This window comes from Nymphaea colorata, chromosome 5 (genome assembly GCF_008831285.2).
Source record: "Nymphaea colorata isolate Beijing-Zhang1983 chromosome 5, ASM883128v2, whole genome shotgun sequence".
Taxonomy (NCBI): domain Eukaryota; kingdom Viridiplantae; phylum Streptophyta; class Magnoliopsida; order Nymphaeales; family Nymphaeaceae; genus Nymphaea; species Nymphaea colorata.
The window spans coordinates 15,010,653-15,026,414 of NC_045142.1; the positions used below are offsets into that span (position 1 = coordinate 15,010,653).

Consider the following 15,762-nt stretch of genomic DNA (forward strand, 5'->3'; position numbering starts at 1 on the left):
AAAATTCCTCATAATACTCAGCTAAAATATCGAACGAGGGAGGGGAGTTACAAGTTTGTACATCGCACGCATGCCACCGAAACGAAAATATCATGCACCGAAAAGGAAGAAGAAAGAACAAGTTACCCTCATTCTTCTCGCTGCGGAAAGCATGCGAAACGAAATTAAGTAAAAGGACGAACCGATGGCGACGTAAAACCCATGAAGAGGACGTCACCAGGGCCGCCCTTTCTTTTGCTTTCTGTTAGGAAGAAACGAAGGCATTATGATGACGATGGTGCAGATCGTGGGCTTTGCTCTTACTCTCTCGCCTAGCTGTTATATATAAATATATATATATATATATGCGCAGGTAAACACAGTTCCACGTCGCTCCTGTCTATCATAAAATACAGTCTGATCTTCCTTCCTGGCTGCGTTCTGTATGTTCTTCTCCCAAAGCGAGACAGACAAGAATCAGAATTAGAGGGAGATATGAGCAAGATGGAGAGCTTCATGCCCAGTCTGGCGATGATTCTAACCCAATTGGGTTTCGCGGGGCTCAACGTAGTATCGAAGGTGGCCATGAACAAAGGGATGAACCCCTTCGTCATGGTCACTTACCGGCAGGTTGTTGCTACTCTCTCCACTGCCCCCATGGCTTACTTCATGGAAAGGTACTACTCCGTCTCTCTCTCTCTCTTTGTGAGTTTTAGTAAGTTAGCTGTTGCTAAGCCAAAGCTAGTCTCCTAATCACTAGCCAACGAATCGATAGCGTCTCACCAGTGACCAGACTTTCCACGAAAACATTGCAGTCACTCGAGGAACAGTTTGCTGGTGTTACTTCTATAAGCTGCGAATGTGTTTGATATAACTTGAAAAGATTATTTGCTTTATTACATGGGTTCACTTATGGGCAGAGCGTAGTTGGCCCCTGTAAGAATTTTGAAAATACTATGTGCTCTTTCCAATGAAAAATTTTTAGCTCTGCCTCCATATACATACATAAATAGTTTGTATACATATATAAATAGTTTGAAGGCCTTCGGAAGCTATGGATGTGTTTTACGTCAGTGACGTCGAAAGATAGTTTGCTATATCGCATGGGTGAGAGAAAGAGACCAGCATGTTAGATGCTAGACAAATAAAAAATGATCTCAGCCTTTGATTTATTTTAGAAAGAAAATGTGTAAACTAATATTTAGATAACTAAAATGCTCCATCACTTTTTTATCCTCTTATAACTCATCTACCGATCTAAAAAGGATAAAAACAGAGTTTATTTTTTATCTAAAAAAAATCAAGAATTGAGATTGTGTTTTATCTATCTAGCAATTAAGTGTCTAGTACCTGCCAACATTTGTATAAAGAACATAAAATTTGAAGCAAAACACATACATTCATAAAATATAATTATTAAATAAAAAGTATGAAAATACACCAAAAAAATATAGGTAGCATTTGGAAGACATACTCAAAAAAAAATAGTTTTGTGAAAACTAGCTTCTAATGCTTAGTTTTTTAATCAGTTTTGAAAAACTAGTCTGTATATTTGGGTAATAGGACTTTTTCTTGAATAATCGTGAGGGTGCTAGGCTATTCACTCTCTTTTGACAAATTGCCTTTGCCAAGCACGCAAGATCAGTTAATGCATGTGCCTTTTAAAAATTTAAAATTATAAAACTATTAGCCACCCAACATCTCCGTCCCTGTTGCCAAGACATCCCAACGCACCAAAGATGGGTTTTTGGGAGAAAAACTAATTTTTGCCTTCAAAATAGGGTGTCATCCAAACGCCCACATAAAAAATAATGGATGTTCAGACGCCCTTGAATGAATCAATATCGATAAAGTGCCTTTGCAGAAGTCTGTGGGTTGCGTATCTTGTTGAGTTTTGGCCCATATGAAGACATATTAGTCGCTTATCACTTTAAAACAGAAAACGTGCCTGCCTTAGTTGTTGGTATTATTCTTTCTTCGAGAGAGAATAGAGCGAACTTCATGTGCATGCTCGATACATAGGAATGTTGCTGTGGAATTCAATGCAGCAGTTTGGTCCTCCACATATTTTACAAAATAAAAAATAATGGATGTCATCTACATGCTTGGAAACGTAGGATTAAAACAGTAAATATCTTTTCTTTTTAGCATATGATCAATAGAATTTTATAACCTCAGAAAACAAAAGCCTTTCATTTTCAAATCCTTATAAAGTAAAATTTACACGCGAAAAACAATGATTTTTTGTTGCTTGGAGGCACAGATGACACTTATAAGGTAAGTTTCCGAAATGGGTTATGTGCATCAAAAGTTGTGCACAACGATGTATGTGCAATGACCAAAATAGCTCTGATTGAAGTAAAAAAATAAACATTTTAGAAAGATAAAAAAAGGAGTTATAAAAAAGCTAAAAAGTTTAAAATAAACATTATTTTATAAAAAAAAATTCTAAAATTCTTCAACCCCTCTTTTTTTTAAATTTTTGTCTTTGATGTATATTTGTGCGTCCACAGGGATGTGCGCGCAACTTAGTGATCTATAAATGATAAAGTACCCTTAATATTATTAAAATATTCATGTCAATTAGTCTGTATGGTCTCTTTAACTATACGCAAATCACAGATAAATGCTCAATTATATCCAAATTATTAAGTTCCTTTCCGTGTCAAATTTTGGTAGGTGCGAGTTTGGGTAGATTACTTATGTTTTTCTATGCTGTTAATTTTGACTAACTTAACTTATCCAGGCATGTTTCTTATTATTATCAAGTTGTTAGGTGTATTTTTGAAAATTTTCATTAATTTACGTTTCACTCTGCCTGTTGAGAGTTGATCTTTTGGAAGATCCAAAAAGGAAATGATGCCTCGAAAAAAAGGAGGGAGGAAGGCGTTTTGCTGACACTCTCATTTAACTCAGTTTTGTGAAAACTTGATTCAAAAAGAGAAAGAAACAAATCTTTTATTGAGCTTTGAATCTTGGTTTGTTTGTTTGTGTGACACAACCAAAACCTGGTTTTCAACTCAATGGATGTCTGACTTTTGCTGAATAATCCAATGGAGGTCAGGTTAGGTTTTTCTCTCTCTTTTATAAAACAAGAGTTTGTCAAAACTGAGCTTTCCTCAAACTTACTTTTGATGACATCTAAATACAACAAGAACTTGTGTTTGAGGTGTCATCCAAATTCCCCTCAAGAAATTAAAACACAACGAGCTCTTGAGAAAGAGCAGGGTATCTGACTTTACTTGTTTGTTTTTTTAACTTACATATTTTAAAAAAATTTACTTGTCATATATCAAAATTTTGAAAATTGATATTTCGATCCAATTTGGTCTCCCTCGTAACAAATTTCTGATTTCGCCGAAAGGAAGCTTACAGTAAATTATGAAGTAATATTAAGGCAGCATTTGGTTGCAAGTTGTACGTGTACGAAAAGGTGGTTCATATTGTTGCCTGTGCTTCTTATAATTCAGGAAAACGAAGATGAAGCTGACGTGGTCCATTATATTCCAAATTTTCCTCTGTTCCTTGTTCGGGTCAGTCTCCTTCTTCTCATACACTTTTCTTGTAAAGCGGGATGTATTTAACGAGAAGGATACGTGACGAATGGATGGCATTGCAGGGCTACTCTGAATCAGAGTTTGTACTTCGCTGGCCTCAAATTTGTGTCGCCAACAATTGCATGTGCCCTTAACAATCTATTGCCAGCTGTTACCTTCATCATCGCCGTCCCTTTCAGGTGCCTGATTTCTCCCTCTTAAGTGTTGGCATCAATGACGCACATATAATTGCAGGCTACACCTATTTACCATGGCGTCAAGGCCCCCCCCCCCCCCCCCAACCTCCATTTTCTTTCTTTCTCTCTTCCGTTTCTTTTCTTTTAAAGGCACGTCCTCCAGGAGGCTGAAGTAGTGGATTGGCATAATGAGTCGAACCAACTCGGGTTCAACTCCAACAGGCTTGTCATGCATAAAATGTTAAATGAGTTGGGTTGGAGTTTTAAGAACTCCAATTGTTTAAACTTGGCTCGGCTCAACTACATAAATATGTCATGAATAAAAGTTTTCTTGTTGCTAAGTTTTTCTTTAGGTGATATTTAGATGCGGAGTAGTTACCTTCTTTCTTTGAACTTTTTGTTAGTTACATGACTGTTTGTAGTTGAATTAGTTAAAAGAAACCAGTTAAATGAATTAACGAGTTAATGACTATAACACGTTGAAAAGTTGAAATATGCTAAATTCATAGAAACTAGTTAAATGAGTTAAGAAAGTTGAACTCAAGCTCATGTGCAGCCCTAGTCAATAGGAGTGTGAGTCTTAACAAATGAAATTGATAGGAAATTAAAATGAAATAAACTGTGTACTAGTGGTCTTCCCTCCCCAGCTAGCTCGCAGCAAGCAACCTCCTCCCACAAATGCAGTGGAAATGCAAAGACAAAATAGAAAAGGAGAGTGGTCGTTTTTATTTTTGTAAATTTTAAGAGGGGTATATTCATATTTTACACAAATTTAAAACCAGGCATAAAGCCATTTAGAAAAATGAGCATCACCATTTTAAATTTTTTAAAACCTAAGGGTGCTAGGGGTAAAACACTATAAATCATCACGAAAAACAATTCAACACCATAAAACCCCCTTGCCCATAGGCACACGCATGATTTGGATAAGCTTGCTAGCACACACACGATCTCCTGCTAGTAATATGTGAATGATGAGTCGTGGGGTCTGTGTATCTTTGTGAGAAGGATGGAGACGATAGGCGTGAGGAGCAAAGCGGGGCTGGCTAAGGTTGTGGGCACGGTCATATGCGTGGGTGGCGCCATGCTGATGACGTTTTATAAAGGACCGCACATAAATATGTGGTCCTCAGGCATCCGCTGGGACATCGACTACGAGACTTCCAGCAAAGAAACCACCACAACGGACAACAACAGACCCACCGACTTCATCATCGGCTCCGTCATGGTGGTGGCCAGTTGTTTCGCTTGGGCTATCTGGTTCATACTCCAGGTCCTCTCTCTTTCTCTCTCTCTCTCTCTCTCTCTCTCTCTATATATATATATATATATATATATATATATATATATATATAATGTCTACTTTGAACTGTAGAGGCTGAAAAGGTTGAAAGGTTAAACTCAAAATCGTTGCAGAATCAAACTTAAAAGCCTTCTAAAACGTTAAATGTAACTTATATACACATCAGATTTTTGTGTAAGTTTGAGTGACGGGGATTTTTATTTGTTGAATGGGCAGGCTAGAATGAGCAGGACTTTCTCGGCGCCGTACACGAGCACGTCGATGCTCTGCTTCGTGGCAGCGGTCCAGTGCGGACTGATGACGGTCTGCATGGAGAGGAATCCGTCAGCATGGGCGTTGGGATGGAACGTTCGGCTTCTTGCTGTTGTCTACACGGTTAGCTGTCTACTATATCATTTAATTTAATTTAACAGATGCGTTTGAAGTTTCAATTGTGTTAGCCGTGATGTTTATAAATTGGGGTGGAGTTAAAAATTTATCGTCTCACGAATCAAACTATATTTTCAAAATTTTAAGAAGGGTCAAAATATAGTTTTTAAAATTTATTATGTAAGTTAAACTAAAATTTTAAAACTTACAAGTAAACTTTTGATATATATTTTTTTTAATCTAAAGGGAGTCCATAAGCCGTGCCAGCCCCATGCTTCCGCGCCTGTCCACAAACAAAAGAATAGTTTACAAAAGAGTATGGTTGCAAAGCCAAACGAGGGAGAATTGGGCGACATCAGCCCCGGCCGAGACCGAAGCTGTCTGGCTATATGCACTCGTTGATATACATTGTGCACCAGAATCTATAATGATCAAAATGCCCTTGGTTACTGAAAAGGAGAATCCTTTTATAACGATAAAAAGCGGTAATAAAAAAGTTAAGAGTAAAAAATAAAATACTTTTTTTAGATCCTTAAAATACCCTAACTTCTACCTTTTTTTTTTTTTGAGGGTGCATATTGGTTATGTAAATATAGTGATGCACACACACTCGAAGCTGGTTATATACGCAGTGTCATGTATGAATTTTTTGATGTGTCATTTTAATAATGACAAAAAATGTTTATGATTAATAAAAAATAGACTTTTTGTAAAACAAAAAAGAAAACTACAAAAAAAAAGATTTTAAAATTCAATAAAGTAAAAACTTTATGTATATTGTTATTACCAATATACCTCTTTGGATGGTAAAAAGGTGTCTCGTCATTTTTGTCTCGCTCATAGCATTATCTTATCCATGTATCATTATCTCATACCTATTTTATTATCTCATACATCTGTTTAGTGTTATTTTATCAATCTATCATTATCTTATTCCTTTTTTGTTATCTCATACACTTTATCTCATACCTATGTTTATCGTTACATCATACATCTATCATTTTTATTATCTCATACACATTATCTCGTATCCCAATCATTATCATACCACTCCCTATTATTATCTTAGATGCTACCAGTAAATATTAAAGAAAATATACATATTGGTAGTAAGATGCACATTTAACATACGCTCGTTATATACATGAAACGGCATACAAAACTTGGTATCCAGTCGACTCCCGTCCGGAATGGTTTGCAGCCTGCAGTGGCCCTAGATCCGAAGCCCTACTTAGTTTAAACCATTTCTTTTCATTTTTTCCGATAACAGAAAAGGACTAATTATTTTTTGCAATGCAGGGCTTGGTGGGGTCCGGGATGGCATTCTGCGTAATGTCATGGTGCATACAGAGAAGGGGCCCGCTCTTCGTCTCCATGTTCAGCCCCTTGCTGTTGATCATTGTGGCCTTCTTTGGGTGGGCTTTGTTTGACGAGAAATTGCATCTGGGAAGGTGACCAACGACTCTCTCTCTCTCTCTCTCTCTCGTCATTTTTCCGTCTCAAATGTTGCCTAGAACTGCAACTAGAATTGAATCGTATTACGGCTTAAAGTTCATGCCACTGGTAGCTTTCTTAGGTCGCGAATACTGTTTTGTTGGCTCATAAAAGTTGGATTTAGAATAGTTCGCGTGCTTGATTTTGAGGTAATTAAACATATCCGTTTATATAGTGTGACAAGTTACAAGAGTAATAATAGCATTTTTAGCCCTCCGTAGTATCTTTTATCTTCAAATAACGGCCTACCTTTGGGGCCCGACTCGACCTAATATAAATATTTAAAATTGATATATCTCAATACATTTTCTATTTTCGTTCCTCTCTCTCTTTCCCTCTTTCTCTCTCTCATATATATATATATATATATATATATATATATATATATATATATATATATATATATATATATATATATATATATAGCACGGATGACTCCCTTGTAGACTTTTTGTGTGTGTGGTTGATGTTTTCCTTAAAAACTTTTGGTACATCGCCAACGGCTTATGAGATATTAAAACATAAAATGTTAAAAGCTTTAAATAGGAATAAATATCAAACTGGGTGTCCGACGACATAAAGTAGATAATTAAGCAGTCCAAGCTTGAGCGACCAGCAATAGTTTCAGGCTAGTCTGAACCCGACTTTGTCCAGCTTTGAACCAGCTTCGCCCGGCCCAATGGCCAAAACTAGAAATTATTGGCATTGATATCTTTTCTTTTTGCAGAAAAAAGGTACCTAACCTCTCTTAACGTAATGGCGTAAACTTTCACATGTTTAAACGTGGCATAATTGAATCGAACAGCTCATGAAAACAAAAAAGGAAATTATGAGTAGCCTCTTTAAAACTATTTTAAATAAAAAGTTGTCCAAATGTGAGAGTGTTTGGTAACGATGAAAATAACATGGTGGTCTTAATATATGCTGGCCCATACCGAAAACTTAATGAAAAATCGTTTTGGTTTCGTAAACAATTAAAAATAACTTAAGAAAGAATAAAAATGTGGGGATTCACCCCTTCTCTTGCGAAAGTGGTTAGGTGGACAACCCTGTGCACAAAAAAGTTATGCAATTCCTGTCTAAGTTAAAAACATGTTTTAGAGGAAGGTAAAAATAAGTTATGAAAAAGTTAAAATCTAAAATATGCATTTCTTTATAAAAAATTCTAAAATCCCCCACCCTCTTTTTTGTTTTTCTTCTGAATATATTTGTGTGTTCACACAACTCTATCTCACTCTCTACACCATACAGATCGGATTGAGAAGCCCAAAATATCAGTCCAGGTACACAATGTAGGTAGATCAACCAACCCAAGTACCAGTAACAGGTTAACGCTGGTCCTTGACTGTTGAATGTAATCGAAAGGCAAGTAATCGAAGAGATGCTTCTGTTTAAGAGAGCCAAGTTGGCGATATTTTAAACCGTTACCGGTAGATAAAATTTTACTTGTCAATTGCCGATGATGCCGGCAAAGGTGGCCGAGCCAGAAATTTTTGATGAAGAAGAATTATTACTTTAAATCTTTAATTTTAAAGGACTGTAAAAAAATGAAAATTAATGACACATATACGTAAATAAGCAAATTATGTTCGGCAATTGTCCACACCAGCCACAACTCAGCTCCGCCAATGGCCGGCCACCAGCTTTCATTCCTACCATATGCTTGCCTGCCTTAATCAATGTGACCTTAAACGTTGCAGCGTTATGGGATCGCTCTTGATCGTTGTCGGACTTTATGGAGTGCTATGGGGTAAGGGCAAAGAGATGGAGCAAGCAGTCGGGCTTCTCAAAACCGCCTCGGATGATGTTGATGATCAAGCAGAGACAGCCATAGAAATGGGGTCCTCAATTGCAGAGAAGGTGGGAGACAACACGATGATCAGCAAATCGGACACGACCCATTCCGTTGATCATTGCTCTAAAATATGTGTGGGCGAGAAATGAGGCTATCACAAGCTTTAGCTTTATGAAAACATCAGTTCAGTGGAAATTCTTGCATGTAGTATTGGTCATTTTCCGAGGCTAAATAAATATACAATTGAATATTGTGAAAATCAATTTTTCTTCCACATTTCTTAGAGGCACTCAAAGGCTGGGGAAATCGGTGCTGCCTCTCATCAACTGGGTAGTTGCATTTAGCTTAGTGGCTACTCCACTGCAGCATTCGCAGAGCCTTTAAGCACTGCCGTATCTTTACTTTCTTGTTTCTTGCTGAATGGAGCTGCCGTATCTTTACTTTCTTGTTTCTTGCTGAATGGAGTTTTCCTCGTTGTTTGTAATTTCCCTAATACAGTTTCTCTTGGTTCTCTGCTCTCGTCTCCATCCTAATCATTGCTGTTATGATTGTGGCCATCGCCATTTGCGGTCCCGATAGCTCGGCATTTGCTAGTTGGTCAACGTTGTTCATTTGCTGAGCAGGCACAGCATTAAGTGATTTTCTGTGTTGGAGAAATATATTGTATTGGTCTGTAATTGTTAGTATGTTGAGTTCTGGGTGGGCAAGGAGACCCATTGCCTGTTTGAAGGCTGAAATCCCCAACCAATCCTTCGTTCCCTAGCATATAAGGTCTGCCCTCCGTGTGTAAGGGTACTGCTATTGCTATGCTTTATCTTGTATATCAATGGCCCCACTTTTGCAGCACAAAGAATTGACGCCTCCAGGATTCAAAATGGACACTAGCCGCCTACCAACTCTTACTCCCTCTATTGCATCAACCCCCTCGGGAATTGTTAGTATGCTGAGTTGGAAAGAGAAATTATAAAGGAGAAGGCCAACAACCAAATGATAAATTTCATGCTCATTTCTCACCATTGACTCACAACACAAAAACCTAACATATTTAGAGGCCACAAAGACTTTGTTCCACAACCTACAGGTAGCACAAACCATTACTCATTTATGCTGAAACTCCATAGTACCATGTAGGTGTAAAGTTTGATATGCATCTATTTTACAAAGTTATATGATGGTCTAGTTATGTCCTATAAAGTCTCCTAAGCGAGGGGTGTTTTTCATCTGGTACCCTAAGATCAGCTGGTTTGGGAGCTATCAATCCAAAACTCACTACAAGAGTTCAGTAGAAAGATTAACATACATGATATTGCACATGACAAGTTATGTGACCATCAAAGCAATGAAGCCTTGTAGTAAGCTATGGGGTAGTGAGGTATTTTCCCTATAGGTGAAGGTCGACCTAAAAAATCAAGCAAGAACAAGAATAAGAATGAAAAGAGCAAAAGAGAAACAAGCAAATTCAAGAAGAGAAAAACAAGCAAAGATGCCTGAAAGTCAAGGTTGCTCAAGTCAAAATTACTATGATGATAAAACATGTAAGTTTCTTGTGACTACAAAGGGATAGTGGAAAATCAAATACTAATAAACTCTAAGTCATGAAGAGCAATTCTTCTTGTCTTATCATTTACAAAAATGAAAGAACAATCGTTTTAGATGAATTTCATAACATTAGCTAATAGGTTTTTGCCCTTGAGGTGAACAAGTCATATAAGTCTTCACAAGATACAAGAGGTACAAACAAATGAATATTTGTCAAAATTTCACAAGTACTTTCACAAGCACCCACATTTTGATGTGATATTTCTGTGCTCTAGCATACACAAGCACACAAGTACATGCACACCAATGCATGAATTTTGCAAGCATTTCACATGCATCACACCAGTCTTTATACAAAGGCATTTTGCTTGCATATACATCAAAGGGGTTTTCTTTTCGAAAGTTCGACTTATAAGATTTCATCATCATTTCCAAGGTTAGTGTTATGTCTTAGCCACTAAGTACAATTTCTCAGCTTAGCAGCGAAGAGAGGAATTTGTGAACACACAAAATTTTTTAAAGTCCAAAAAACCATTTTATCCTCATCATGATATTTTTAGCTTGGTTTTCAAAGCCAAATTTCAAAAACAAAGGGCTGCACAAGCACATTTTACCACAGTATTAAGCACCTAGACCATACGTCACATTATTTAAATGACCATTTTACCCCGATGTCCTTACCACGTTGACTTGAAAAGTAGGGATCTTGACCAATTTTTTGAGAATTTCATAATATTTGAGCAATTAGGTTGTTTCTAATTTTACAAGACCTTAGGAGTCGTTAGAGTTAGTTCACTAGGGTTTTCTTAGCTCATAGTCAACTGACTCTAACTTGATCAACTCATTGGAACCATGCAACTACCAATTTTGGAGCACCAAGACTATGTAAACCCAAACCAAACATAAGCTATCCTTAGCGCATGCAGAGTACTTCCTTTGTTACTTCAATTCTAGAATCCATATTTGAGTTCAAGAGCTTTGTCATAAAACCAAAGTGACACTCCCTCACCAACTTTAGCAGGTCAAAGCTAAAATTCTCATAATCCTGACCATATCAACTCACACCGAGTTAGGATCATGTTTCGGATTTTGATTTCAGTCCATGCATCCAAAACTTGAGCTCAATTTCTATTTTACAAATTTACTAAGGTTCAGACATGCACTTTTAGTGTAGCTCAATCTTCTAAGCTCAAATCTAATTAATCGAGAGTCAATTTCTCGATTTTTTCACATGGTTGTGATTAGTAATACTTCAAGACCGTATTTACAGCTTTAGATCAGATGCACATTGCCCAGATCAAAAGTTCTTATTTTGCCTTTGCCTAGACTTCCCAAAAGTGTTGTTTTGATATCTATAAGAAAATGAAATCTTGAGTTTTGAAGGGGCAGTGAGGTCATTTTTAAACTAAATTTCATTGGATGCTTTATGTTTACAATGCAATCCCTCAGTGTGGTCACTTCACCCACATGACCCACCAATTTTAATTTCCTTGTTATGGGTATTTTGGTAATTTGAATTGTACACATATTTTTCATAAAACTTAACTTAAGAGCCATGTGAACTTAAGTTGGCATTTCATATATGTTCACATGAACTTAGTAGGCTTGAGCCCATGCTCTGCCGATCTCAATTTTCACTAACCAGGGTTTTCAAAAACAGCACACAGGTCGAGCCCCTACGCCCAACCTAGGTATGAACCAATTTTCAAAACTAAACCTAACCCAGTCCAGCCCATGTCAACTAGCCTGAACCCACCGAGCCCAGTTGAGCCAAGTCCAAGTTCATATCCAAGTCCAACTTTCATATCTAGATCTCATATCTGATATCTTTCTTTATAGGTCTAGATCCATTATTTCAAATTCCAGATCTCAATATCAGATCATGATCCATATTCATATCACATCTAGATCCATTTTAAAATCTTCTTTATATCTAGACCTAGATCTAGGCTCAAGTATCAAACCCAAATTCAAGATCCACATCTGAGCTTAATGTACATTATATTTAAAAAAATGCATCATACTTTTCTCACTCCATGCTGAATGCAATTAGTACAAAGGCACATGGATTGTGTGAAATTTATTGGTGAGCAGACGACATACACGAAATCAAAATTGAATTTGGATTTGGATCAGAATTGAATTCAGATCAGATTTGAACCTGTGTCAAACAAATTTCAATTGAAACACATTTTTAGTATAAAGTTTGTGTTTTTGAAGTGAGGAGGAGGACTAAAAGTTTAGTCCTAAATTGATCCTCTCAAGGAGGATCAACCCCTCCTCATTACTATAAAAGGGAGTCATCCCCCTCTGCACGCAAAAGAGCTACCATACAAGCTCATAATGTTTGAAAAACTCCCAAACATGTGCATAAAAGGTTCAGCTCATTTGAAATTAATTTTTTTTCATCTTTTGGTCTAAGTCTTGGTTTGGGCTGCTTTAGCACTCAACCTAGATTCAAACAGGCCTGGTGCAGAAGTTGTGGGAGAAAACTCAGTCAGGCTCCAATGTCAGGTAATTTCTTTTTCTCTCCTCTTCATTTTCTTATACGCAATTTATTTCTTTTCTTTTTTTATGCATATTTTATTTTTTGTTTTGCTTTTAGCATGTTTAGTTTAGTTTATTTCACACTCAGGTTTTAGATTTTCTTCATTTACATTAACTTTGCTTTAGCTTAGTTTATTTATTTCTATAAAATAGATTTAATTTAATGTCTTTAGGCTAGGCATAGGGGTCAAGTATGCCTCTTTTGTCCCCCTCTTTTCTTTTGATTTCATGTTTTATGCTTAGTTATTTCTTCAATTAAATCATGTCAGTAGAATACATCTTTTATGCTTCCATTACTCACATATACACAATCATTTTAACATGCACCTAGATCACCCTCCACCCACATGCACTTCTTGTTTGAAACTAGACCAGGTCGACCCAATAGCATACCTTGCGGCATTAGCCCTAGTATGTGAAGACCTAGATTCAATCTAATCCTCACACAGGACCACATCCAAAACCATTGCTTTTCTAAATGTTTTTAAAATCAACCTCTTCAAATGATTTCAAAAATCCTAGTCTATGTAGGCATGGATTCCAAACCTAGTCTTGTTCATTAAGACCAGCCCATAGCAGTCTTAAATTCCACTATTTAGGAACCAAGTCCCATAGGAGAGACCTAACCAACCTCTTTAACACTCATCTATACATGATGAATGAAGCCCATATTATGAACCATATAATTTGACTAGGTCCAACCCCACCCACTCCAATCAAACGCATCCCCAAGTAGGTCCAAACCTAGCTCACTCCACTTCCTTGACTGGTTTGTCCTTAGTCTATTAAAATATGGAATTTCAATTTGAAGGAATCGGACTTTAGCATCAAAACCTAGGTTGATCTAAAGCATGATACTGAACCGATGTTTAGCGTACTTGAACATGGATCGTTCCCAAAGGAAAAAATAGAGATGCCTCCTACATTACCCGTAACATGTGGAATGGAAGTATCAACACAATCTCATACGGTCATTTTGTGTGACTGCTACATGAATAACATAAACCAAATGATGGAATAAGGAGATCTAAGATGTAGAAGATCAAGCGAATTGGCAAATTTGGATTCCTATGTATCCACTTATGTGTATCTTTATACTGAGACCGAGATATAGTTATTTAACTGTTATGTTATATCTCCTGTCATAAGAGGCCAACTCCGTAACAATTAACAATAAAGAAGTAAAATGATTTTGTGAATTTTTTATAATTGTATATGAGTTTAGTACATATATATTAATATTGTGATGTAGTGAAAACAGGTCACTCAGCGATGATGAACCAGACAACGGCAATGCTACTTTCTGTATTTATTTAGATTCGATTTTTGTGAAGGAAAGAGACTAGAACAGAATCATCATGTGAAAAAAACATGATTGAATGGAACAAGACAATACCCAATCAAGAGGTTGGGTATTGTTCCTTCAATGACCCATATATACTTCAAAGCATCATCCATTTGTAGATGGTGCTTCGGCAACAGCTAGGTCTAGAGGCGTACCATCAAAGAAGCTTCCTTGCAATAGGGTAGATCAAGAAAATAGTAGTAGCAGCCACAACTGGAGCTGAATACGCAACAACAATCAAAGGGCACACACCCAGACGAAAGATGAGCTCCCACTCATGAACCAAGTAACAAGCTACACCAAGTAAGAAGTGTAGACCAATTAGTTTATAAGGACTACCATTTAATAACCATTCATCAACGGATGATGCATCCGTATTGGGTAAAAAAATAACTGGTTAGCTGTAGAAGTAGGAACAATGGCACTGGAAATAATATTATTTCCATAAACTAGTGAACTAGAAACAAGTTCATGAATACCATCAATATATATTGGAGAAGCTACAATGAAGGCATAATAAATATAGAAGTAGTGGTCAATAAGGTAGGGATCATCAAAACACCAAACCATCCAATGTAATTACGATTTTCAGTGATTGTTACCCAGTTGTAAAAGCAACCCCATAGGCTTGTGCATTCTCATCTGTCTAAAATTGCTGTCATGGTAAGATCATGGTTTATTAAATCATTAGGAGCTCCCAAGCACACAAATTATCTATAAATGGATAATGGAAGGCTTGTTATTCTATAGAACATGTCATATATGCCCATGTCAACCAAATCAATATCAACAGACTTCTTTCTACTATTTTTTTATGGAATGATCCATTCAAGCAATCTGTGAATGAAGTGGCATAGAATACATACTCTATACCATATAATAGTTAGTTTATTGTAATTGTATTTAATAAAATTATGTATTACTATATGGTAGTGGGTTTTTTGGGACTCGAACCAGGAGTTAGTTGGATGGAGTAGATACTTGCCTTGTTTCCCAATTGGAGAAAAGTTTCCCTTCCCAAACCATGCTTGCATTTTTCATTGCACACGGCTTTCTCTGTGTATATATCTAAACAATGTTCCCTAGAAAAAAGAACTGTAAGAAACTTAAAATAGTCAATTGATTCAACCATACCATATGAAATGATCGCTTTATGAGCATTTCATTAATAGATGAGATTTTCAATTTGTTTGTATATTTATATTTAAGAATTGTATTGTAGTTTTATGATTTCCACTAATCCAATGCCCAATTACAAATGGAGACTAGACCATTGATACAAATAATATCCTAGTACCACATATGTTTACTACATAAATGGGTTCTTCAAAATATGAAAGAGACAATTATGTGTTCCTCTATAAGAAACTCTTCCAATAGTTTTGAACCTAAATACCGTACTTTTATATTTACAAGCTAGAGTTTTAGCACATAAAAGTAAAAAATATGTACTTTATTTGACAGAAACTATGTTTTTTTAGGATCCACTATGATAATGAGAGAGATTTCTGCATATCCACTTGAATCGATCAATAATAATAGAATCCAATGAATTGGCCAGACTGACTTACCAATAGGATACCCTGATACATTATAGAACTTTGCTTTAACCAATGATCCAATCAAAGGAAAAATTGAGACTGTTGTATACTCTTAGT

At 36.5% G+C, this 15,762-nt stretch overlaps 1 protein-coding gene across 2 annotated transcripts; it reads left to right on the forward strand.

Moving 5' to 3' along the window:
* The first annotated feature begins 347 nt into the window (after positions 1-347).
* Positions 348-9,186, forward strand: LOC116255312 (WAT1-related protein At1g09380-like). Of its 2 annotated transcripts, XM_031631107.2 has the most exons (7): positions 349-656; positions 3,450-3,512; positions 3,599-3,715; positions 4,721-4,985; positions 5,232-5,390; positions 6,684-6,835; positions 8,579-9,184. In XM_031631107.2, the coding sequence occupies exons 1-7, from the start codon at positions 475-477 to the stop codon at positions 8,820-8,822; spliced, it is 1,182 nt and encodes a 393-aa protein (XP_031486967.1). In that variant the 5' UTR covers positions 349-474; the 3' UTR covers positions 8,823-9,184. The 2 variants fall into 2 exon arrangements, with proteins under 2 accessions (XP_031486969.1, XP_031486967.1); XM_031631109.2 differs by lacking the exons at positions 3,450-3,512; positions 3,599-3,715 and having other exon boundaries at positions 348-656; positions 8,579-9,186.
* Positions 9,187-15,762: the final 6,576 nt, after the last annotated feature.

Coding starts and splice junctions, on each gene's coding strand:
- LOC116255312 (XM_031631107.2), top strand. CDS start 475: ATGAGCAAGATGGAGAGCTTCATGCCCAGTCTGGCGATGATTCTAACC. Junction 3,716..4,720: donor ATCATCGCCGTCCCTTTCAG/GTGCCTGATTTC, acceptor CTTTGTGAGAAG/GATGGAGACGATAGGCGTGA. Junction 4,986..5,231: donor CTATCTGGTTCATACTCCAG/GTCCTCTCTCTT, acceptor TTGAATGGGCAG/GCTAGAATGAGCAGGACTTT.